Genomic DNA, 27221 nt, shown 5'->3' with positions numbered 1-27221 from the left:
AATTATCATTTTCCTAATTTTGTTGGAAATTTCAATGTTGCCAAATTGATCATTTTCCTAATTTAGATGTAAATTTTTGCAATGTTGCCAAAATAATCATTTTCCTAATTTGCAAGTTTTTGATGCAATGTTGCCAAAATGATCATTTTCCTAATTTTGTTGCAAATTTTCGCAATGTTGCCAAAATAATCATTTTCCTAATTTAGAAGTAAATTTTTGCAATGTTTCCAAAATTATCATTTTCCTAATTTTGTTGGAAATTTCAATGTTGCCAAATTGATCATTTTCCTAATTTAGATGTAAATTTTTGCAATGTTGCCAAAATAATCATTTTCCTAATTTGCAAGTTTTTGATGCAATGTTGCCAAAATGATCATTTTCCTAATTTAGTTGCAAATTTTTGCAATATTGCCAAACTGATCATTTTGTTAATTTAACTGGAAATTTTTGCAATGTTGCCAAATTGATCATTTTTCTAATTTCGAAGTACATTTTAGAAATGTTGCCAAATTAATCTTTTTCCTAATTTGCAAGTTTTTGCAATGTTGCCAAAATGATAATTTTCGTAATTTAAATGTGAATTTTTGCAATGTTGCCAAAATAATAATTTTTCTAATTTAGTTGCAAAATTTTGCAATGTTGCCAAACTGTTTAATCAGCGATAAGTTAGGTTAGGTTAGTGAAATAAAACAAAAACAATATCAACATATCTGGATTCTCCACATTTATAATAATTTTTTAATCCGTCAAAAGTCAATCAATATCACAGAGTAAACAAAATAAATACAAATGACTAAACAAACTCTTACTTTAAACATTCTCTTTCTACTGCGCTAGAGCTATCAATATACAGGGTGTCCCAACTCTCCCAATTTCTCCGTCCCTGTACATTTCAGAGAAAAAAACAAAAAAATTGTAAAACCTACTTGGAATGAGAAAATGACTGTTCATTAAATTTCCTATCTAATAACCAGAAAAAACACTACAAAATTTGGTACAGTCAGGGAGAAAAGCGGTGTTAAAGTTGGAACTGCCTGAAATACAGTTTGAAAAGACAGTCAGAGACAAAATCGCCTGTAAAACCCACTTGGAGTGATAAAATGACAGTTTTAACGACATTTTTGGAATCCTCATTAAATTTCCTATTTAATAACCAGAAACGTAAAAAAAAATTGATACAGTCAGGGAGAAAAGCGGTTTCAAAGTGTGAACTGCTAGAAACACAGTTTGAAAGGCAAAAATGCCTGAAAAATCCACTTGGAGTGACCAAATCATACATATTTTTGGAATCTTCATTAAATTTTCTATTCAATAATCTGAAAAACACACAAAACACACAATTTGAAAGGACAGTCAGTGACAAAATCGCTTGTAAAGCCGGCTTGGAGTGAGACGAGTGACTGTTTTAAGCACATTTTTGGAATCCTCATTAAATTTCCCATTAAACAACATGAAAAAACACTACAAAATTTAATACAGTCAGGTCACAGGGCAGTTGCTTATGGACGAACACTTGGGGCGGCTAGACCGAGGGGGCTTCTACGCGCACGACGGCCTAGTTCTCGTCAAAGGGAAATTCCTTGTCTGTGAGAGAATGCAGATAGCTTGTAAGATAATAGAGAGATGCCGGATTATCAGTTAATCCTAGCAAAACGGAGATCATGCTCTTTACAAAGAGAAGGCAAATTAAAGATTATAGGCCGCCAGTCTTGTACGGAAAACCTCTTACACTTGTGGGAGAGGTTAAGTACTTGGACGTAACCTTAGACAGTAAACTCCCGTGGACACCTCACGTAGACAAAGTCATACAAAAGGCCGCTGTCACTATGTGGCAGTTGCGCCGCCGTGCTCTGAGAAAAAAACTGTGGCCTAAAACCACACGTTATGAAGTCTGGTGGCCGGCGGTGGAGAAGGCCTTCGTATCCCGAAAACTGACGGGTTTGCAAAGACAAGCCTGTCTGGCATTAACCGGCGCAATGAGGACGACACTGAGTTACCTCTAGCCGCTGCAGTGGATGGAATGCGGCTCTACAAGACGTGACAACCACCTGCGTCAAGGACATACAAGTATAGCGGCCGCCATGCATCGGGATATTCCTATCCTGGGGGCAAAGGTGGTGTGGCACCTGACGTAAGAATCAGGTTCGAAAGGAAGTTTAAGGTAGAAATTCCAACCAGGGAAAGTTGGGATAGTAGGTAAGTGACTTCTCGAGAAGGGGTGCAAAGCTGGTACACCGACGGCTCAAAGTCTTCGAATACGGGATGGTCCGGGACGGGAGTGTACCGACAAGACACCAACAACGCGGCATGTTTTTCGCTGGGTGGGTGGGCGACCATCTTTCAGGCGGAATTATTTGCAATCCTCGAGGTCGCCACAAGCAAGCAAGTTACTCAACTCCGCAGATGTCTACGCCGAGGCCTATGCGGCCATGCGGAATATCCAGGCTGCCCTTCGATCCACACAGGTTTGGTGTGAGGAGGAGGGTCTCTCTGTGAACCCGGCCAACATTCTGGGGTACAAATCCCAGGTCAAATACCTAGGGGTCATTCTAGATTCCAGGCTGACCCCGGAACCCGGCCCCACTTGGCCGTCAAAACCGGGAAGGCCCGCAATACTCTCTGGTCGTGCAAAAGGGCCTTTGATACAACGTTGGGACTCCAGCTGAGAATCCTTCGATGGATCTAAGGCGCTGTTGTTCGCCCGATTATAACATACGGAGCGATTGTTTGGTCCGGAGCTATGGATACGGCCAAGTCACGCGCCTTGTTGGACAGTGTTGTGAGTTGAGTGCATTTCGCAATGTGGCAACGCGGCGTGCGAGGGTAGATGTGGCATCTCGGCTCTGTCACCCGTGAATTGAATTCGGACAGACCAAAAATGAAAAAAGACAGAAAAGTGGGGTTAAGAATGACAATTTTGTTGAAATCACTTTTGCTTTTGCACGCTTTTGTTTTTGTTCACGTTTCCGGCTAATAACCACGTTTTGTTCATAATTACAAAAATAAAATTAGCTAGTAAAACCACTTTTGTCGCAGTGTTTCGTTTTCTCGATACATAACAAGTTCCTCTGAAAAGTTAAGTTCAGAGTGGTCCTTCTAAAATCATCTAACAATTCCACGTAACCTCAACAGACAGGGTTCAAAGACTTGTCTGCGTCTGTATCACAGGTGCACTGAAAACTGCCCCAACAAGGGCACTGGAGTGGCTACGGATGCTCGAGCCGTTGCACCTGTTTATATAAAAAGAAGCCGCCAGGGCAGCCCACTGACTGGCAGGTCTCAATATGCTGAGATTACAGACTCAGCTGAATCGTGGGGTCATCTCTCGGGGGCTGTGGGGAGGCGTTGAGGGAGTGCCCGGAACTGTTGATGAAGCAGGATCGGGTGCCTCCGACGCCTCCGTCAAGCGGACCTCTAAAGTTTGTAGTACCCGAGAGGGAGGACTGGGAATTCTCTCAATACTCTATCCTCCCGTCGCATGGAGACGTCGGGTTTACAGATGGATCCAGAACCGTGACGGGGGCAGGGGCAGGTGTGTATGGTGCGACTTCGGGGACGAGGCTTACCTTCCCTCTAGGCTACCACTGTACCATCTTCCAAGCCGAGATCTTCGCGATAATCCGATGCGGGGAGTTCATTTTAAACTCACCGCTACGCCGATTCAACGACGTCTGGTGCTGGAGTGTAAGAAAACACTCTTGTCGCTCACGCGGATGGTCAAGGTACGTCTAACTTCGGTTTTAGGGCACTCCGGTGTTAGGGGAAACGAGGAGGCGGACAGGTTGGCTCTTCGTGGCTTCAAAGAGAGACCCATAGGGTGCGAACCTATTGTAGGACTAGCCGGCGCGGTCGGAACCGCCATTTTAGACCGTATCTTCTGGCAAAGATCCGATATTGCTTGGGAGGAGGCCGGAGGCATGCGGCAGTCGCAAAGTCTCATGGGCTTCTTTCCAAAAAAAAAAAGTCCCTGAAGGAATTCAGAAAAGACCTCAGATGTATGACAGGACATGGATCACTGTCAGATGAAAAGACACATGCACATTCGAGGTCTGTCACAGGATCCGGTATGTAGCTTGTGTCAGGAAGACGAGGAAACTCCGACACATGTTCTCACACAGTGCCCGGCACTTGCGACGATCAGAAAAGAGCTTTGGGGTAAGAGTGTGATCAACCCCTTAGATATTGAAGGTACCCGGCCAAGGAGGCCCTGCGGCTTTGTCAGGGCCACCGAACTGGAGGGGTACTAGCTTGTGATGGGTCACAATGGGCCCGGCTAGCGGCCTAAGTGTCTTCTCCGAAAATATTCGTTACAGAACAGCGAGAGGGAGTAATCAAGATCTACTCCGGCAGTTAGGCTGTCCTAAAAGCACTTTGTAGAGCCAGGATGGGCAACAGACTGATTCAGGAATGCCTTGAACAAAGTGGCAGAGCAGAATCCCACCTAGTGTGGATTCCGGCACATACGGGGTTTGCGGATGCTCTGGCCCGGCTCGGGTCTTCTGAGAGTTCAATAACTGTCAAACCTCACATAGGATTAAGCAACAGACAGGTAGCAAGCGTACTAAGTGACTGGGCGCTTGAAGGTACCACAGAGACGTGGATAAAGGCGGAAGGGTGCAAAGAAGCCAAGGAATTGATTGGAATCCCAAGCGCAAGGCAAAGTTCAAATGGTTGATGTCAGGGAGTCGCTGGGTCTTAAAAACACTGGTTGCGGTTCTGACAGGCCACTGTGGCCTAAACAGACATTAGCATCTACTAGGAATTGGTTTGTTCACAATGTGGAACGGCGGAGGAGACATTATATCACCTATTAGGAGTCTGCCAACGCTGGTTGTCTATCAGGAGGCGCTTTCTTGGGGCCTCCACACTCTCCTGCAGGAAAGTGTCTTCCTTGCCTTGGTCAGGGAGACGGAACGTCCGGGTGGCGTAGGTCAGGGGTGGTAAGGTGGGACGGGTTTGAGGGTAAACGGCGAAAAGGGCCTTAAAGCCTACTCGCCGGACCTTTTAGGGTCCCCCCCCGCATTATTACTACTACCACCAATAGAGTCAGGAAGAAAAGTGATCTCACAGTTTGAAAGGACAGTCAGAGAGAAAATCGCCTGTAAAACCCACTTGGAGTGAGAAAATGACTGTTTTAAGAGCATTTTTGGAATCCTCGTTAAAGTTTCGATCCAATAGACAGAAAAAAACAGTAAAAAATGGATACAGTCAGGGAGAAAAGTGATGTCAAATTTAAAACTGCCTGAAATACAGTTTGAAAGGACAGTCAGGGACAAAATCGCCTGTAAAACCCACTTGGAGTGAGAAAATGACAGTTTTAACCTAAAAATGCAGGGCGTTTCGTTGATCAATCCTTTTCTAATAAACGTTTCATCTACCAAACTTGTTTTTTCACTGAAATGTACAGGGACGGAGCAATTTTCCGTCTAAATAGAGTTGGGACATCCTGTATATTTTATATTAGTGTTAGTACAAAGTGAATAAATAATAATTTAAAAATGGCCTTCCAGGTCCGGCCTTAACGTAGCGCGCGTGCCCCGCGACAGGGTCGGACTCACCTTTTTCGTTAAGACAAACGGTGGCCTCTGATTGGTCGGACACTGCACGTGGTAGTCGTCCGATTCGGCGCAGTTCGCGTGGAAACCGAGTCCGCACGAGCAAACGTAAACGTCCGCGACGCCGGACTGGTAAGCGAACGACTTACCGCATCGCGTGCACGTCAATTTGCTTACCGCAATCGGTTTGCCGCTCTCGTGCAACGCTTTCGCTAAACCTGTACGGAAAAATTACATTTTTTTTACTGCAACACGGTTATAGAAAAAAATGAACAAATTTCACACACCTAACTCAAACCGTTTTCGAGATATTCATGAAAAACTAGAGTCAACTTTGACGCTCTCTAGCGGCCAAACCGGATAACTTAGCCCGGTCCGGTCAACGTCACGTGATAGCCCTATTCATTAGCTTTCTTTTGTTATGCGGTGTGTTTTACCAGAATGTCTCAAATAAGCGAGTTATGGACGATTTTCTGGAAAAGTGCACCGACATTTTGTCCGAATGAAGGTTTTACTTGGCCTACTATACTGACCGCCGCCATATTGGATTTAGACGTGTCAAGATGGTCATTTTAACTAATTTTGGCATGGAGAACACGAATCTGGTGTCCGTTTTGCTGTAACTGCCGCCATTTTGTCACTGACCTTGAAATGTTACGGAATTTCGAAAATTGCAATGCAATTTTCCAAAAAAGTTGAATATCTTGGAAACGGTTAGAGTTGCGGAAATAAGAAAGATACTGAATTTTCAAAAAACAAATTCAAAAAAATGAATTATCTAGAAAATGGTTAGAGTTACAGAAATTTTGCAAGAGACCGAAAATAAAGGAAAAATTAAGGTAAATATTTTCAGTTTTTTCTGGTCTCTAAAACTCAAAAAATAACAAAGCAACTGAATTATTTACTCTTGACATTTGAAGTCAAAATAACTCGGTTATTTGACAACTTTGCTTTCTATAGAAAGTGATTTAAAGAGAATTTCACGGCCTACACGATGGTAAAAAAATCAACTCGCTAATTGCCAAAAAAACCGAATTACCAGCTGTCAAACTTAAAGTTGTCTAGTGTTTGACTAAATGTTTTACTCTTGACATTTGAAGTCAAAATAACACGGTAATTTGACAACTTTGCTACTGGAACTATAGAAAGTGATTTAAAGAGAATTTCACGGCCTACGCGATGGTAGAAAAACCAACTCGCTAACTGTCAAAATAACCGAGTTACAAGCTGTCAAACTCCAGATTGTATATGTATGACAGGAATTCTTTACTTTTTACGTTTGAAGTCAAAATAACTCGGTTATTTTACAACTTTGCTACTCAAACTATAGAAAGTGATTTATAGAGAATTTCACGGCCTCCGCGATGGTAAAAAAATCAACTCGCTAACTGTCAAAATAACCGAATTACAAGCTGTCAAACTTTAAGTTGTATTTGTTTTGACTCTTGACATTTGAAGTTAAAATAACTTGGTTATTTGACAACTTTGCTACTGGAACTATAGAAAGTGATTTAAAGAGAATTTCACGGCCTACGCGATGGTAGAAAAACCAACTCGCTAACTGTCAAAATAACCGAATTACAAGCTGTCAAACTTTAAGTTGTATTTGTTTTGACTCTTGACATTTGAAGTTAAAATAACTTGGTTATTTGACAACTTTGCTACTCAAACTATAGAAAGTGATTTATAGAGAATTTCACGGCCTCCGCGATGGTAAAAAAATCAATTCGCTAACTGTCAAAATAACCGAATTACGAGCTGTCAAACTTTAAGTTGTATTTGTTTAGACTCTTGACATTTGAAGTTAGAATAACTTGGTTATTTGACAACTTTGCTACTGGAACTATAGAAAGTGATTTAAAGAGAATTTCACGGCCTACGCGATGGTAGAAAAACCAACTCGCTAACTGTCAAAATAACCGAGTTACAAGCTGTCAAACTCCAGATTGTATATGTTTGACAGGAATTCTTTACTTTTTACGTTTGAAGTCAAAATAACTCTGCTATTTTACAACTTTGCTACTCAAACTATAGAAAGTGATTTATAGAGAATTTCACGGCCTACACGATGGTAATAAAATCAACTCGTTAACTGTCAAAATAACCGAATTACGAGCTGTCAAACTTAAAGTTGTCTAGTGTTTGACAAAATTATTTAGTCTTGACATTTGAAGTCAAAATAACACGGTAATTTGACAACTTTGCTACTGGAACTATAGAAAGTGATTTAAAGAGAATTTCACGGCCTCCGCGATGGTAAAAAAATCAACTCGCTAACTGTCAAAATAACCGAGTTACAAGCTGTCAAACTCCAGATTGTATATGTTTGACAGGAATTCTTTACTTTTTACGTTTGAAGTGAAAATAACTCGGTTATTTTACAACTTTGCTACTCAAACTATAGAAAGTGATTTAAAGAGAATTTCACGGCCTCCGCGATGGTAAAAAAATCAACTCGCTAACTGTCAAAATAACCGAATTACGAGCTGTCAAACTTTAAGTTGCATTTGTTTAGACTCTTGACATTTGAAGTTAAAATAACTTGGTTATTTGACAACTTTGCTACTGGAACTATAGAAAGTGATTTAAAGAGAATTTCACGGCTTACGCGATGGTAGAAAAACCAACTCGCTAACTGTCAAAATAACCGAGTTACAAGCTGTCAAACTCCAGATTGTATATGTTTGACAGGAATTCTTTACTTTTTACGTTTGAAGTGAAAATAACTCGGTTATTTTACAACTTTGCTACTCAAACTATAGAAAGTGATTTATAGAGAATTTCACGGCCTCCGCGATGGTAAAAAAAATCAACTCGCTAACTGTCAAAATAACCGAATTACGAGCTGTCAAACTTTAAGTTGCATTTGTTTTGACTCTTGACATTTGAAGTTAAAATAACTTGGTTATTTGACAACTTTGCTACTGGAACTATAGAAAGTGATTTAAAGAGAATTTCACGGCCTACGCGATGGTAGAAAAACCAACTCGCTAACTGTCAAAATAACCGAATTACAAGCTGTCAAACTTTAAGTTGTATTTGTTTTGACTCTTGACATTTGAAGTTAAAATAACTTGGTTATTTGACAACTTTGCTACTCAAACTATAGAAAGTGATTTATAGAGAATTTCACGGCCTCCGCGATGGTAAAAAAATCAATTCGCTAACTGTCAAAATAACCGAATTACGAGCTGTCAAACTTTAAGTTGTATTTGTTTAGACTCTTGACATTTGAAGTTAGAATAACTTGGTTATTTGACAACTTTGCTACTGGAACTATAGAAAGTGATTTAAAGAGAATTTCACGGCCTACGCGATGGTAGAAAAACCAACTCGCTAACTGTCAAAATAACCGAGTTACAAGCTGTCAAACTCCAGATTGTATATGTTTGACAGGAATTCTTTACTTTTTACGTTTGAAGTCAAAATAACTCGGTTATTTGACAACTTTGCTACTCAAACTATAGAAAGTGATTTATAGAGAATTTCACGGCCTCCGCGATGGTAAAAAAAATCAACTCGCTAACTGTCAAAATAACCGAATTACGAGCTGTCAAACTTTAAGTTGCATTTGTTTTGACTCTTGACATTTGAAGTTAAAATAACTTGGTTATTTGACAACTTTGCTACTGGAACTATAGAAAGTGATTTAAAGAGAATTTCACGGCCTACGCGATGGTAGAAAAACCAACTCGCTAACTGTCAAAATAACCGAATTACAAGCTGTCAAACTTTAAGTTGTATTTGTTTTGACTCTTGACATTTGAAGTTAAAATAACTTGGTTATTTGACAACTTTGCTACTCAAACTATAGAAAGTGATTTATAGAGAATTTCACGGCCTCCGCGATGGTAAAAAAATCAATTCGCTAACTGTCAAAATAACCGAATTACGAGCTGTCAAACTTTAAGTTGTATTTGTTTAGACTCTTGACATTTGAAGTTAGAATAACTTGGTTATTTGACAACTTTGCTACTGGAACTATAGAAAGTGATTTAAAGAGAATTTCACGGCCTACGCGATGGTAGAAAAACCAACTCGCTAACTGTCAAAATAACCGAGTTACAAGCTGTCAAACTCCAGATTGTATATGTTTGACAGGAATTCTTTACTTTTTACGTTTGAAGTCAAAATAACTCGGTTATTTGACAACTTTGCTACTCAAACTATAGAAAGTGATTTATAGAGAATTTCACGGCCTCCGCGATGGTAAAAAAATCAACTCGCTAACTGTCAAAATAACCGAATTACGAGCTGTCAAACTTAAAGTTGTCTAGTGTTTGACAAAATTATGAAGTCTTGACATTTGAAGTCAAAATAACACGGTAATTTGACAACTTTGCTACTCGAACTATAGAAAGTGATTTAAAGAGAATTTCACGGCCTCCGCGATGGTAAAAAAATCAACTCGCTAACTGTCAAAATAACCGAGTTACAAGCTGTCAAACTCCAGATTGTATATGTTTGACAGGAATTCTTTACTTTTTACGTTTGAAGTCAAAATAACTCGGTTATTTTACAACTTTGCTACTCAAACTATAGAAAGTGATTTAAAGAGAATTTCACGGCCTCCGCGATGGTAAAAAAATCAACTCGCTAACTGTCAAAATAACCGAATTACGAGCTGTCAAACTTTAAGTTGCATTTGTTTAGACTCTTGACATTTGAAGTTAAAATAACTTGGTTATTTGACAACTTTGCTACTGGAACTATAGAAAGTGATTTAAAGAGAATTTCACGGCCTCCGCGATGGTAAAAAAATCAACTCGCTAACTGTCAAAATAACCGAGTTACAAGCTGTCAAACTCCAGATTGTATATGTTTGACAGGAATTCTTTACTTTTTACGTTTGAAGTGAAAATAACTCGGTTATTTTACAACTTTGCTACTCAAACTATAGAAAGTGATTTAAAGAGAATTTCACGGCCTCCGCGATGGTAAAAAAATCAACTCGCTAACTGTCAAAATAACCGAATTACGAGCTGTCAAACTTTAAGTTGCATTTGTTTAGACTCTTGACATTTGAAGTTAAAATAACTTGGTTATTTGACAACTTTGCTACTGGAACTATAGAAAGTGATTTAAAGAGAATTTCACGGCCTCCGCGATGGTAAAAAAATCAACTCGCTAACTGTCAAAATAACCGAATTACAAGCTGTCAAACTTTAAGTTGTATTTGTTTTGACTCTTGACATTTGAAGTTAAAATAACTTGGTTATTTGACAACTTTGCTACTGGAACTATAGAAAGTGATTTAAAGAGAATTTCACGGCCTCCGCGATGGTAAAAAAATCAACTCGCTAACTGTCAAAATAACCGAATTACGAGCTGTCAAACTTTAAGTTGTATTTGTTTTGACTCTTGACATTTGAAGTTAAAATAACTTGGTTATTTGACAACTTTGCTACTGGAACTATAGAAAGTGATTTAAAGAGAATTTCACGGCCTCCGCGATGGTAAAAAAATCAACTCGCTAACTGTCAAAATAACCGAATTACAAGCTGTCAAACTTTAAGTTGTATTTGTTTTGACTCTTGACATTTGAAGTTAAAATAACTTGGTTATTTGACAACTTTGCTACTGGAACTATAGAAAGTGATTTAAAGAGAATTTCACGGCTTACGCGATGGTAGAAAAACCAACTCGCTAACTGTCAAAATAACCGAGTTACAAGCTGTCAAACTCCAGATTGTATATGTTTGACAGGAATTCTTTACTTTTTACGTTTGAAGTGAAAATAACTCGGTTATTTTACAACTTTGCTACTCAAACTATAGAAAGTGATTTATAGAGAATTTCACGGCCTCCGCGATGGTAAAAAAAATCAACTCGCTAACTGTCAAAATAACCGAATTACGAGCTGTCAAACTTTAAGTTGCATTTGTTTTGACTCTTGACATTTGAAGTTAAAATAACTTGGTTATTTGACAACTTTGCTACTGGAACTATAGAAAGTGATTTAAAGAGAATTTCACGGCCTACGCGATGGTAGAAAAACCAACTCGCTAACTGTCAAAATAACCGAATTACAAGCTGTCAAACTTTAAGTTGTATTTGTTTTGACTCTTGACATTTGAAGTTAAAATAACTTGGTTATTTGACAACTTTGCTACTCAAACTATAGAAAGTGATTTATAGAGAATTTCACGGCCTCCGCGATGGTAAAAAAAATCAACTCGCTAACTGTCAAAATAACCGAATTACGAGCTGTCAAACTTTAAGTTGCATTTGTTTTGACTCTTGACATTTGAAGTTAAAATAACTTGGTTATTTGACAACTTTGCTACTGGAACTATAGAAAGTGATTTAAAGAGAATTTCACGGCCTACGCGATGGTAGAAAAACCAACTCGCTAACTGTCAAAATAACCGAATTACAAGCTGTCAAACTTTAAGTTGTATTTGTTTTGACTCTTGACATTTGAAGTTAAAATAACTTGGTTATTTGACAACTTTGCTACTCAAACTATAGAAAGTGATTTATAGAGAATTTCACGGCCTCCGCGATGGTAAAAAAATCAACTCGCTAACTGTCAAAATAACCGAATTACGAGCTGTCAAACTTTAAGTTGCATTTGTTTTGACTCTTGACATTTGAAGTTAAAATAACTTGGTTATTTGACAACTTTGCTACTGGAACTATAGAAAGTGATTTAAAGAGAATTTCACGGCCTACGCGATGGTAGAAAAACCAACTCGCTAACTGTCAAAATAACCGAATTACAAGCTGTCAAACTTTAAGTTGTATTTGTTTTGACTCTTGACATTTGAAGTTAAAATAACTTGGTTATTTGACAACTTTGCTACTCAAACTATAGAAAGTGATTTATAGAGAATTTCACGGCCTCCGCGATGGTAAAAAAATCAATTCGCTAACTGTCAAAATAACCGAATTACGAGCTGTCAAACTTTAAGTTGTATTTGTTTAGACTCTTGACATTTGAAGTTAGAATAACTTGGTTATTTGACAACTTTGCTACTGGAACTATAGAAAGTGATTTAAAGAGAATTTCACGGCCTACGCGATGGTAGAAAAACCAACTCGCTAACTGTCAAAATAACCGAGTTACAAGCTGTCAAACTCCAGATTGTATATGTTTGACAGGAATTCTTTACTTTTTACGTTTGAAGTCAAAATAACTCGGTTATTTGACAACTTTGCTACTCAAACTATAGAAAGTGATTTATAGAGAATTTCACGGCCTCCGCGATGGTAAAAAAATCAACTCGCTAACTGTCAAAATAACCGAGTTACAAGCTGTCAAACTCCAGATTGTATATGTTTGACAGGAATTCTTTACTTTTTACGTTTGAAGTCAAAATAACTCGGTTATTTTACAACTTTGCTACTCAAACTATAGAAAGTGATTTAAAGAGAATTTCACGGCCTACGCGATGGTAGAAAAACCAACTCGCTAACTGTCAAAATAACCGAGTTACAAGCTGTCAAACTCCAGATTGTATATGTTTGACAGGAATTCTTTACTTTTTACGTTTCAAGTCAAAATAACTCGGTTATTTTACAACTTTGCTACTCAAACTATAGAAAGTGATTTATAGAGAATTTCACGGCCTACGCGATGGTAAAAAAATCAACTCGCAACCTGTCAAAATAACCGAATTACGAGCTGTCAAACTTTAAGTTGTATTTGTTTTGACTCTTGACATTTGAAGTTAAAATAACTTGGTTATTTGACAACCTTGCTACTCGAACTATAGAAAGTGATTTAAAGAGAATTTCACGGCCTACGCGATGGTTAGAAAATCAACTCGCTAACTGTCAAAATAACCGAGTTTTGTCACTCACAACAGTGCAGGTCCGCATCGAGCACTTTTAAGATGGCGTCGAGTATGTCAATGTCGTTTCTGTAGTCGCCCAGTATTCCTTGCACCAAATACTTCACTTCGCCATAATTGACGTTTGACAGCAGCTCGAAAAGTTGATCGGGAGGCACGTGAGGCGCAGCCGCGTGCACTAAATGCCTCAATGACGTTTTCGGCGCGTTACGCTGTGAACAATGTGAGGTTAAGTTTATTTGTTATATTATTATACAGGGTGAATCTAGTCGAGTAAATGGGAAACAAAATCGTATTTTTACCAGTTCAACACTTTTTTCCAAAAATGTGCTTAGTCAAAAGCCATTAGCTGCCTAACCTAACCTAACCGACCAATGAGCATCGAGCACTAGACTAACCTAACCTAACATAACCTCATTTTCAACAACAGACGAGGAAAAAATCTGAAAAAATTCAGGAACGTAGCCGGAAAAAAACTAAGGTCAATATCTCAAAAACTAAATTTTTAAGACATTTTTGAAATTTCCTGAACCTTGTGACGCTATTTATTCGGGAGTTCGAATCAAAGTGTGTTCTAGAACAAAAGTTAATGAGAATTGCCTCGGGCGCCACCTGGTTTTAAGAAAGTATTTAGAGTTTTCGAAATGTGAACCAGGAAACACAATTCGTATGCCTTGGTAGCTTTTATACAGCTGGAGACAAGGTTTCCGACAATCTGTGGTAACAGTGGTTCAGTTGGTGACCAATCAACAAAAGTATATTCTAATTGCTTAACTTAAAATGCCAGCAAACTTAACTACACCAAATAATTAGGCAAATAAGCGTATTGTTGCGAAGCGAACTTTTGATAATTAGTTAGGATTTCTTTAGTTATTTGTTGTTACCCCTGTATGTTACGTTGCTTTGTTTACGTTCTACATTCTTTTAGGTTTGCGGCACTGCGATTGAATGTGCCCCTTTTCTCCACAGTTCCAGCATTCCAATGACCGAGTAAACGTGGTGGTTTGAGCGTTTCGGTTGTTCTGGCTTCTTCTATTTAACGCTCCCATTAGTTCTTTTCGAAATGTCTCCAGCTGACGATTCAAGTCTGACTGAGTGATTGTGTGATCTGAATTGGAAGATCGGTTTCTCGGTTCCGGTGTAAGGCTTCTGACTTGATGCACTCGAGTATGTCCTCGTGATACTTGCTTGACCGCCTCAAACTCCAAAGCGTAGGCAAGAGCATCATGCAATGTTTGGCATCTCGCTAATCGTATTGCTTGCTCTGTGTCACAATCTTTAAGACCTCGTACAAAAGCCCGTACTGCCATTCGCTCTCTAATGTCGTGAGAGGACGTTGGATAAGCCAGACAAACTAATCGAGCAATGTCGGCTTCATACTGTTGAAGTGTTTCCGTGCCTCTTTGGGTCCTACTAGACAACTGAGCTTCGTATACTTGTTCTAGGTGCTTATTTCCAAATCTCATCTCCAAATGTTGGATTAAGTCGTCGTAGTTTTTGTACTGGCTCTCGTCCAAAGTCTGCAAAACCTCCAGTGCTTCTTCTCGAAGTGACAAAACCAAGGCAGTGGCTTTGTCACTTGATGTCCAATTGTTGGCCTCTGCGGCAGCCTCAAACTGTTTTTTGTAAACCTGCCATGAGGTCTTACCGTCGAAAACTGGTGGCTTAATATTTGAGCAGACACTAGAACGGTTGGCGACTACGGTTGGCTTTGAAGACTTTTCCTGTAGTTTGTCAAATTCCTCTCGCAAGGTCTGAACGGTCTCCTCCATACCGCTTATCCTCTCATTTACCTTTTCTTCCAAAATTTCCATCCTTTTGTCCATTTCTCCTTTTATTTCATTTATTACTCGGTCTAATTTTTCATCTTGTCGTTGAAACTGGTTTTTAATTTGGTCTTGGCTTGCTTTGAACTGCTCTTGACTTATTTGGCTTGCTTTCATTTCTTGAATCATCTCCATAAGTTGTTTCATTCCTTCATCCATTTTGGCGCTTTGTTGTCGTGTACTCACAGGCATTCAACACACCTTCTGCTTTTGTCGGTTTATTCTGTCTTCCTCTGGATCTCTTCTTCGATTCTCCAATCCCACTTCTGACACCAAATGTACCGTCGTACTCCTTAATGACACACTTCTTGTACAACACTGTATATTGTTTACAAAACAATAAACTGACACTGACACTTAACCTCGTTATCTGACAACTTCGACTTCACTACAACCATCAACTCAACAACTAACTAACCAGGCCTGGTTCAGCTGCTTATATAGGCTTCCATGGTTTCTAGAAAATTCCCAAATATTCATGAAATTGACTTTTTCTCTCACACTCATTAAGCTATAACATAAATCTCTCTCTATATAAGCAACGGAGCCAGGATTTTCTAGAACACAGACAAAAGAATGTAGAACGTAAACAAAGCAACGTAACATACAGGGGTAACAACAAATAACTAAAGAAATCCTAACTAATAATCAAAAGTTCGCTTTGCAACACTGCCCCCCTCCTAGAGTTGATCGTCCCGATCATCAACTTCACCAGCTTTGGGTGGTCGGTAAGGTGCAAGTCGATCCACAATAAACTCTTCCCCAGGTCGTGGAAAAGCCAAAACTGGTTGAGAACAAAGGGTTACTTTCAGTTCTTCCATGGCTTCCTGACATGTTGTAGTCCATTCGAAAGGCTGGTTATTCTCCGTCAATTTGTGTAGGGGTCTGGCTATATCAGCAAATCCACGAACAAACCTTCTGTAATAGGAACACAATCCCAGAAAACTTCTTAATTCGTGCTTGTCTTTCGGAACAGGCCAATTTTTTACAGCTTCAGTTTTCTTCGGGTCGGTTTTTACTCCTTTTGTCGATATAACGTGTCCCAAGTATTCGACTTCTTCTTGGAAAAAGCTGCACTTCTTCGGATTTAATTTCAGGTTTGCCCCTCTGAACTTCTTGAAGATTTCTTCAACGTTTTGCAGGTGTTCTTCAAATGTTTTGCCCATAATAATGATGTCGTCTAAATAAACAAGACAGGTTTTCCAAGTCAATCCTCGTAGAATAGTTTCCATTAATCTTTCGAAGGTTGCCGGAGCATTGCAAAGTCCAAAAGGCATGACGTTAAAATGCCACAAGCCATTTCCTGTTGAGAAGGCAGTTTTCTCTTTGTCCCGTTGATCCATCTCCACTTGCCAGTATCCACTTTTTAGATCCAAGGTGGAAAACCACTTTGCGTTAGCCAGAGTGTCTATGGTGTCATCTATTCTGGGCAAGGGATAACTGTCTTTCTTAGTAACTTTATTTAATCTTCTATAGTCCACGCAGAATCTTGTCGACCCATCTTTCTTAGTAACAAGTACCACAGGAGAACTCCAAGGGCTGGTGGATGGCTCAATGACGCTGCGATCCGCCATGTCCTGTATAAGATTTTCCACTTCTGCCTGCTTAGCCAATGGGAGTCGTCTGGGTCTTTGCTTAATGGGCAAATAATCCCCTGTTTCAATTTTATGCCTCACTAAATGAGTTCTTCCCAAATCCGTTTCATTTAAGGCGAACACGTCCTTGTAGTCGTGAAGCAAACGGCCAAAAGTCTGTTTTTCTTGATCAGTCAAAATTGAGCTCGTCTTTTTCATTAAGTGCACCAAACACTCAGGAAGGTCACTGTCGGGGTTTGGTTTTGTTTCGTGCGACTCCTTAGTCACCATAAGTACTGGTTCGGATTTGGCTATTATATCGCCTTTTTTTAATCTTTGACCACATTCTTTCAAATTGGCGACTTTTACGTATGCTTGGCCGTTTTTCTGCTGGACTAGGGTGCGGGCTACAAGAACTCCCTTCTTCACAGCATCATCTTCCTCTTCATAACTCGGTTCTATCAGCTGAAGTTTGCTCAATTCCGTTTTTCTATCCAAATTAACTTTAACGATGGTCTCTGATCTTGCAGGTAAGTTGACATCTTCTTGCAACGTGACTTTCCTCACACGCATATCTTGGAGTACGACGGTACAGTATTTAGAGTTTTCGAAATGTGAACCAGGAAACACAATTCGTATGCCTTGGTAGCTTTTATACAGCTGGAGACAAGGTTGCCGTCAATCTGTGGTAACAGTGGTTCAGTTGGTGACAACGCTAATAAAAGCCAAAAGTACCAATCAACAAAAGTATATTCTAATTGCTTAACTTAAAATGCCAGCAAACTTAACTAAAGCAAATACTTATGCAAACAAACGTATCTTAAATCCCCCCCTCCCCTTAATTAAACAAGAACGAGAGTGAGAGTGTGCAACTTAGTTACGGTACGGGTCGGATGCGATGCAAGACAGGTCAACGGTATAATGCAGAAAGTTAAAAATCCACGCAATGCAATGAATGTTACAGGTAAAGGGTGTTTTTTTTCGAGGTATAGAACTTTAAATTGCAATAAAACAACGATGGATTATTCGATTGACATGAATTTTATTTATTCGAAAGATAATCTTGTGGCATTACATTTTAAATATGATTTCTGGCATATGACCGCCACGGCTGGCTCGGATGTAGTCCAATCTGGTTGTCCAATTTTCGATGACTTTTTCCAACATTTGTGGCCGTATATCGGCAATAACACGGCGAATGTTGTCTTCCAAATGGTCAAGCGTTTGTGGCTTATCCGCATAGACCAATGACTTTACATAGCCCCACAGAAAGTAGTCTAGCGGTGTTAAATCACAAGATCTTGGAGGCCAATTCACAGGTCCAAAACGTGAAATTAGGCGGTCACCAAACGTGTCTTTCAATAAATTGATTGTGGCACGAGCTGTGTGACATGTTGCGCCGTCTTGTTGGAACCACAGCTCCTGGACATCATGGTTGTTCAATTCAGGAATGAAAAAGTTAGTAATCATGGCTCTATACCGATCACCATTGACTGTAACGTTCTGGCCATCATCGTTTTTGAAAAAGTACGGACCAATGATTCCACCAGCCCATAAAGCGCACCAAACAGTAAGTTTTTCTGAATGTAACGGTGTTTCGACATACACTTGAGGATTAGCTTCACTCCAAATGCGGCAGTTTTGTTTGTTGACGTAGCCATTCAACCAGAAGTGCGCTTCATCGCTAAACAAAATTCGCTTATGAAAATCGGGAACAACGACAATCTCGTTTTGGGCCCATTCGACGAATCTACGCCTTACTTCATGATCGTTTGGCTTCAATTCTTGCACAAGTTGGATTTTGTAAGCACGCAAACCAAGATTCTTCCGTAAAATCGTCCATAAAGTGGATGGACACAGATCCAATTCCTGTGCTCGATGGCGGATATAATAGACGGATATTATAGACTCATTCGGGTCTTCCTCAATGCTACGCTCTACATCAGCAATAGCTTCTTCTGTACGCACCGTACGGCGTCTCTGGGGATGCGAGTTATCAATAAGAGTAAACGTGGTGCGAAAACGTTCCATGGTTAATCGAATTAACTGCTCTGATGGACGATTTTGTCGACGATAAAATGGACGTAGTGCGCGATACGTATTCCGCACAGAACCATTATTTTCGAAATAAAATTGTTCAGGCGTGAGTCTATTCATGATGAATTGCCAAACCAAACTGAGAATAAATCACTTGACAGCTGTTAAATCGGTCGCCATCTTGAACAGTAATGCCAACTTGAAGTTCTATACCTCGAAAAAAAACACCCTTTACAAGATGAATCAAAGTTAATTACAGGGACAATGCAGGTCTACGTTTACAACTAAGCAATTAACCGTCCTAGTGCAAATAAAGTTACGGTGTCACGGGTCGGTAAAAGAGTTGGAAAAGGGTATTACTGAACCACCCGGTCTATACGAGCCTTGTAGTGGTTCTTGTTGGCAACAGGATATAGAAACTTGCCTCCTACGCCCGGTCTAGCGAACCACGTAGCGTTTGTGTTGAATACGGAACTATCGTGTAGCGCCCGGTCTAGCGAACCTCGACGCTACAGAGTAAACTAGGGCCGGAAATTGGCCTATCGGGGAAAAGTATACAAACACCCGGTCTAGCGAACCATGTAGCGTTTGTATAGAAACCTACAGTGCCGGATCTATGGCGTAGCACCCGGTCTAGCGAGCCACGATGCTACTGAAGTAAAAGGGCCGGAAAAATGGCAGGGCTGGGACTAACGGTGCAAACGCCCGGTCTAGCGAACCATGTAGCGTTTGCAATGAAAACTGGTGACGTGAACGTTAAAGCAGCGCCCGGTCTAGCGAATCACGACGCTACAACAAACGGCGGTACAGGGTTGGAGTAAACAAGGAACGAACAACAATTCAGAAGATCTCCAGGACATCATCCAAACACCGTCTGGATCACATTACCTTTCTTACAAAGCAGATTATTATAGAGGCAAATGAATCCGACACGGTTGTGAAATTATGTTATGTGCCGAGCCACTGTGGCATTGCGGGTAATGAAAGGGCGGACCTCTTGGCCTGCCTGGGTAGGAATTTGAATGTACCCTTGCCCATTCAACTTGACTGGGATGAGTTTTACCCGGAGGTTAAGCGTAGGCATTTTGCTGGGTGGCAAACTGCTTGGAGGCGAACATTTTTGAGCAAGGGTCGTAGATATCTTGGGGAGTCTGATGCGTTTCCCTCTAAGCCTTGGTTCTCTGGACTGACTTATAAAGATAGAAGGCATATTACCACCATTATTCGCATTAGGACTGGGCATTGTTTGGTGCCTCAACATTTGTTTATGTTGGGAAGAGCGGACTCTTCATTATGTCATTGTGGTTCGCAGGGCACGTTGGAGCATATTTTGTTCCAATGTGACCGAATGAATGGTGATTTGTACCAGGAATTAATTAAAAATGGAATCCAGGCTCCTGTATGCCTGCGGGGTGTGTTGGGTTCGCCGTCATCCACCATAATTAAACTCATTTGTCATTTTTTGAAAGTTAACAATATTGATTTATGATTTGAACATTACTGGATCATTTCCAGATCTCTGACACCTTCCTTTCCATCCGAGGCTCTTCCAAAAGTGTGACAGCTCCTCCAGAGCCCGGGAGCGTGAAGAGTTTGAATCCTTTGTTGTGTTGTCTTGCTAACTTCGTAATCAGACCTAAGAGGAGGAGCTTAAGCTCCGACGTGGCGTAGGCCACCCTCGACCTAACCTAACTTGGCCTGGCTGAATACCCCAGTGGTGAAAGCCATAAAGAAAGTTAAAAAAAAAAAAAAAGGAACGAACACCCGGTCTAGCGAGCCTCGGTGTTTAAATAACAGGTACACAGTGCACTAGGAGGGCTAGCCACTAAACAGGTATACTTACTGTGATGCGGCGGTGCTGCTGGGAGGTTGAGATGTTGCTCGGGGAGAGCTAGTGATCTCAACACACCACAAACTGGCGGCGCACGCTAGTTTTATAGACAGTCCGATTCCCCACTTTCGGGTAGTGGGAAACACGGCCCTTCTTGAGTGCCGCGTACAGAACCGCAGTACTGCAGGAAAACGGTACGCTTCGGCCAACCTAGCCGGCTATGTCAACTCGCGAATTATAATTACAAGGAAAGTCGCAAACCACTAATTTCCTATTACGCGCTATCATACTGCAGCGTTGTTGTAAACCCTGTAATTCTACCAATTGTCTCCAACAAGAACGGTAAAAATCGGACTGGCCAATCCTGAGAAAATATAATAACTTAAAAATCCGGCTTATCGTATTTTGGCAAAGTACTAGCACTGGTTACTTTACTAAACGGCTTCTATTAATAGTTCCCTTATCTGCATATCGCCGCAAAACCAACGGTACTAACGGACGGCTTAGTAAACAAAACAGAAAAATATTCGTAACTTCGTTACAACCTTTACAAAACTCACGCAGCACCAAAAGGGCATTTTCTCGGGAACCAACAGTTGGAAAGTTCTGAAAAAAATTCCTGAATATACTCCAACAGTCCCTTTGACGTTTCTCAAAAATTCAAGCGTCTCACTGAAAACCAACATTTTTGAGAAATTTTTGACAAACTCACGCAGCACAAAAGGGCATTTTCTCGAAATCCAAGGGTTGGAAAATTCTAAAAAAAATTCCTGAAAGTACTCCAACAGTCTCTTTAATTTTTCTCAAAAATTCAAGTTTCTCAATGAAAATTAGAATTTTTGAGACATTTTTGAAATTTCGTGGATCTTTACAAAACTCATGCAGCACCAAAAGGGCATTTTCTCGAAAACCAAGGGTTGGAAAATTCTAAAAAAAAATCCTGAAAATACTCCAACAGTCCCTTTAACTTTTCTCAAAAATTCAAGTTTCTCAATGAAAATTAGAATTTTTGAAACATTTTTGAACTTTCGTGGATCTTTACAAAACTCATGCAGCACAAAAAGGGCATTTTCTCGAAATACAAGAGTTGGAAAATTCTAAAAAAAATTCCTGAAAATACTCCAACAGTCCCTTTAACTTTTCTCAAAAATTCAAGTTTCTCAATGAAAACCAGAATTTTTGAGACATTTTTGAAATTTCGTGGATCTTTACAAAACTCATGCAGCACCAAAAGGGCATTTTCTCGAAAACCAAGGGTTGGAAAATTCTAAAAAAAAATCCTGAAAATACTCCAACAGTCCCTTTAACTTTTCTCAAAAATTCAAGTTTCTCAATGAAAATTAGAATTTTTGAGACATTTTTGAAATTTCGTGGATCATTGCAAAACTCATGCAGCACCAAAAGGGCATTTTCTCGAAATACAAGGGTTGGAAAATTCAAAAAAAAATCCTGAAAGTACTCCAACAGTCCCTTTAACTTTTCTCAAAAATTCAAGTTTCTCAATGAAAACCAGAATTTTTGAGACATTTTTGAAATTTCGTGGATCTTTACAAAACTCACGCAGCACCAAAAGGGCATTTTCTCGGGAACCAACAGTTGGAAAGTTCTGAAAAAAATTCCTGAATATACTCCAACAGTCCCTTTAACTTTTCTCAAAAATTCAAGCTTCTCAATAAAAACCAGAATTTTTGAGACATTTTTGAAATTTCGTGGATCTTTACAAAACTCACGCAGCACCAAAAGGGCATTTTCTCGAAATCCAAGGGTTGGAAAATTCTAAAAAAAATTCCTGAAAATACTCCAACAGTCCCTTTAACTTTTCTCAAAAATTCAAGTTTCTCAATGAAAACCAGAATTTTTGAGACATTTTTGAAATTTCGTGGATTTTTACAAAACTCATGCAGCACCAAAAGGGCATTTTCTCGAAATACAAGGGTTGGAAAAATCAAAAAAAAAATCCTGAAAGTACTCCAACAGTCCCTTTAACTTTTTCAAAAATTCAAGCTTCTCAATGAAAACCAGAATTTTTGAGACATTTTTGAAATTTCGTGGATCTTTACAAAACTCATGCAGCACCAAAAGGGCATTTTCTCGAAATACAAGGATTGGAAAATTCTAAAAAAAATTCCTGAAAGTACTCCAACAGTCTCTTTAATTTTTCTCAAAAATTCAAGCTTCTCAATGAAAACCAAAATTTTTGAGACATTTTTGAAATTTCGTGGATCTTTACAAAACTCATGCAGCACCAAAAGGGCATTTTCTCGAAATACAAGGGTAGGAAAATTCTAAAAAAAATTCCTCAAAATACTCCAACAGTCCCTTTAACTTTTCTCAAAAATTCAAGCTGCTCACTAAAAACCAGAATTTTTGAGACATTTTTGAAATTTCGTGGATCTTTACAAAACTCATGCAGCACCAAAAGGGCATTTTCTCGAAATACAAGGGTTGGAAAATCCTAAAAAAAATTCCTGAAAGTACTCCAAGAGTCCCTTTAACTTTTCTCAAAAATTCAAGCTTCTCAATGAAAACCAAAATTTTTGAGACATTTTTGAAATTTCGTGGATCTTTACAAAACTCATGCAGCACCAAAAGGGCATTTTCTCGAAATACAAGGGTTGGAAAATTCTAAAAAAAATTTCTGAAAATACTCCAACAGTCCCTTTAACTTTTCTCAAAAATTCAAGCTTCTCAATGAAAACCAGAATTGTTAATTTCAAATTAACAAAGTAAAACTCCGGCCGGTATGTTTACCAGAACCTTCGTTGGTAGTTGGTACTTAATTTGTGTACGAAACAGCCATGGGTGCGTATTCTTGAAACGAGGGAAGGGAATTATCAAGAGAAAGACCTGTAGAATGTGACAGAAACCCGCCATTGTCAGCTTCTTCTGTCACATTCTATCAACACTTCTCTTGAGAATTCCGTTCTCTGCTTTCAAGAACAGGCCCCATGGCAGCTTTGTGGCGTTATTTTGAGGTTAGGTTGGTTCGTTTCGAGCCAATTGTGACGTCACTGGTTCACCAGTGACGTGTGTCAACCGTCGCACGCGTCACTACCGACAAACGTCACATCTGTCAACTGTCTGACGGTGAACAAGGTCGTTCAGCTTACTGAGAAGGTTTTGAGGTCTATAACTCGGTCACGTGACCAGTTATGAATTATCACTAAGCGAGCTGTTTTGTCCTAAATGACCACAGGAACAAAAAAGATTCAGTAACTCTACTGGCTAACTTTAACCATTACCGCGTTGAGCGGGCCTGGAAGTTTGGTTAGGGCACCGCGTAAGTTTGAACCTATCAAGTGGCTTCCAAGTCGAATATCTTGGAAACGATTAGGGTTACAGGAATTTTGCATAAGAACAAATGTAAAGAGCAGTCAAAAAACAAACATTTTGACTTTTTTTCGGTCGCTGAAATCTCAAAAACAACCGAGATACCGTATTTTGAAAATTTGGATGCAATTCCTAAAGAAAAAAATGACAAAATTTGACATTTCAACACTGTATTTTGACAATTTTAACTATGAGTTTATTGACGTGGCTGTCAAATGCGTTCTTGTGTCACTTGCCAACACTGTCAGACATGTCAAAACCAATTAAATGCGATGTGAAGAAAATATTGATTCTACTGTAAATTGTGTATTAGATACAGCTCAATGGTGTGGTTATTGACAGTTGTGTTGACAACTGTGAGAACTGTTGAAGAATGACGTAAAATTGATAAAAAAAAATACAGAAATTATTGGATTGTCTTTTACAGCTCCATGGTACCGTTTTGACAGTTCTCACGTGTCACGTCTATTTGGCATTGTAACGAAATTACGAATATTTTTTTGCTTTGTTTACTAACGGCCGTATTCACCATTCCACTATCAGACTGTTAAACCATTTAACAGTGTGTTAAACATAAACTTAGTATTCACCATTGTGAATTAGAACATTTAGTTAAATCTAACTATGTAAAATCGGCTTGTTAAATCCATAACAGAAGGTTAAACAGGAAGGGAAGAAAGTAGGGTTATGTTTAATATTTACATGAATGAATGAATGTAGTTTGATGGGCTCCCTACGGAGAAGACACTTAGGCCGCTAGCCGGGCCCATTGTGACCCATCACAAGCTAGCACCCCTCCAATTCGGTGGCCCTGACAAAGCTGCAGAGCCTCCTTGGCCGGGTACCTTGAATATCTAAGGGGTTGATCACACTCTTACCCCAAAGCTCTTTTTTCTGATCGTCGCAAGTGCCGGGCACTGTGTGAGAACATGTGTCGGAGTTTCCTCGTCTTCCTGACACAAGCGACATATCGGATCCTGTGACAGACCCAGAATGTGCATTCTGGGTCATTCTCATCTGACAGTGACCCGTGAGAAGTCCTGTCACACATCTGAGGTCCTTTCTGGATAATTCCATCAGTGACTTCGACTTGTTCTTTGAAAAGAAGCCCATGAGACATCGCGACTGCCGCATGCCTCCGGCCTCCTCCCAAGCAATATCGGATCTTTGCCAGAAGATACGGTCCACAATGGCGGATCCGACCACACCGGCAAGTCCTACAATAGGTTCGGGCCCTACGGGGCTCTCTTTGGAGCCACATAGGGCCAACCTGTCCGCCTCCTCGTTTCCCCTAACACCGGAGTGCCCCGGGACCCAAGTTAGGCGTACCTTGGCCATCCGCGCGAGCGACAAGAGTGTTTTCTTACACTCCAGCACCAGCGCAGACGTCGTTGAATCAGCCTTTAAGGCAGCCATTGCTGCCTTGCTCTCCGTACAGATAAATATATCCTTCCGGTATAGCGGTGAGTTTAAAATAAACTCCCCGCATCGGATGATCGCAAAGATCTCGGCCTGGAAGATGGTACAGTGGCAGCCTAGAGGGAAGCTAAGCCTCGTCCCCGAAGTTGCACCATACACCCCTGCCCCTGCCCCCGTCACGGTTTTGGATCCATCTGTAAACCAGACGTCTCCATGCGACGGGAATATTTACATATTCATATTCATAATATTGCCTTTTCCAATTTTTGTCGCCTTTTTAGAGCGGTTTGCTGATTATTAAAGTCATTATGGACAGAATGGATAGAGTAGACTTTCATCTGTTAGATTAATCAGAAAGTGAAGATGAAATGATGGTGGGAGTAATGAGACCAATTATAAGACCAAGAAATAACTTATTATCGGAATTAAATGATAAAGAATTTAAGAATAGATTTAGAATGAATAAGCACTCCTTCAGACACCTTGTAAATTTATTAGAAGGCATTGAGGATGATCCCAGAACCAAACTAAATAATCCGATATCAAAAGACAATCAAGTGTTAATTGCTCTCACGTTCTATGCAACTGGATCCTTCCAGATAAACATTTTAATGTTTCTCAACCAAGTGTATCCCGTATTGTGAGTAATGTTACTAAGCATATTGCATCACTCAGACCTATATTTATTAACATGCCACAAACTGATATTGAAAAGCAACAAGTGGCATTACCCTTTTTTGAACTCGCTGGATTACCAAGGGTTATAGGAAAGTGTGTTTTTGAAAAAAGTTTGTAAAGAGAATTTAATCTACAATATTTTTTAAGGAGCACTTGACTGTACCCACATAAAAAATCACTGGTCACCTGGAGGAGACAATAGTGAGGTTTATCGAAATCAAAAGGGATATTTCAGTATAGATACTCAGGTGATTGGAGATGCAAAGTTGAAAATAATGGATATTGTTTCTCGTTGGCCTGGGTCAGTTCATGACACCACTATTTTTAATGATTCCAACATTAGAGCCAGATTTGAAAACAATGAATTTTCGCCCATATACTCTAGTTGGTGATGGAGGGTATCCTTGCAGAACATATTTGTTGACACCACTCAAACAACCTCATACTCTACCAGAGGAAAGATACAATTCAAGCCAAATTAAAACTAGAAATCCTGTTGAAAAGTTATTTGGTGTATGGAAACGTAGATTTCCTTGTTTATCTCAGGGAATGAGGATTGATGTTCAAAAAGTTTGTGAAGTGATTGTAGCAACTGCTGTTTTGCATAACATGTGTTTGATGGCGAATGATAATGCTGAGTCCTTTGAAGGCGATGATAATGACATGGTAGAAAACATTGGAGAGGAAGTCCAACAGATACACAATGAGAATCATAACACAAGTGTACGAGATGCGTTAATCGCAAATGTGTTTGCTGTTTAGAAGATATAATATACGAGGAAGTATTGAAAAGTAAGGTCTCCTATTTTTTTTTTCATAGAAAATCAAAATTATTTACAACTTTGCGTACATCGTTAGAAAGGTTGAACATTTTGCTATTTTTCTACATAGTCGCCTTGTCGTTCAATCACTTGTCGCATCCTGGTAACCAGTTTTTTAATGCCGGCGTCGTAGAACTCTCCCGCCGCGTCGCAAAGCCAACTGACTACTGCTTTTTGCACTTCCTCATCTGACTTGAATTTCCGTCCTCCAAGGTGTTTTTTGAGAGCGGGGAACAAGTGATGATATCCCAGCCGAATCCATTAAGTAGGGTGGTCGTTTGGTGTGACACATGTGGGCGCGCATTGTCATGATGCAAACACACTCCTTTGGTGAGTCTACCCCTTCTTTTGTTT

The 27221-nt window shown here is 39.8% G+C and overlaps 1 protein-coding gene across 4 annotated transcripts in view; it reads right to left on the bottom strand.

Moving 5' to 3' along the window:
* Positions 1-701: 701 nt before the first annotated feature.
* Positions 702-27221, bottom strand: part of Vps8 (vacuolar protein sorting 8) — a 91206-nt gene continuing 64686 nt past the window's right edge. For 2 of the 4 annotated variants that reach the window (XM_081991843.1, XM_081991845.1), the window contains 2 exons: positions 13362-13563; positions 702-5773 (listed from right to left, as the gene is read on the bottom strand). In XM_081991843.1, coding sequence (XP_081847969.1) covers positions 5493-5773; positions 13362-13563 — 483 coding nt within the window. In that variant the 3' untranslated portion in view covers positions 702-5492. The remainder of the gene's footprint in view (positions 5774-13361; positions 13564-27221) is intronic. The other 2 variants (XR_014180331.1, XR_014180330.1) reach the window with 2 other exon arrangements.

Source organism: Ips typographus, linkage group LG13, assembly GCF_016097725.1.
Source record: "Ips typographus isolate SLU linkage group LG13, UJ_Ityp_2.0, whole genome shotgun sequence".
NCBI classification, from domain to species: domain Eukaryota; kingdom Metazoa; phylum Arthropoda; class Insecta; order Coleoptera; family Curculionidae; genus Ips; species Ips typographus.
The sequence above is the reverse complement of the archived record's forward strand: the minus strand, read 5'-3'. Positions and strand labels throughout refer to the sequence as shown.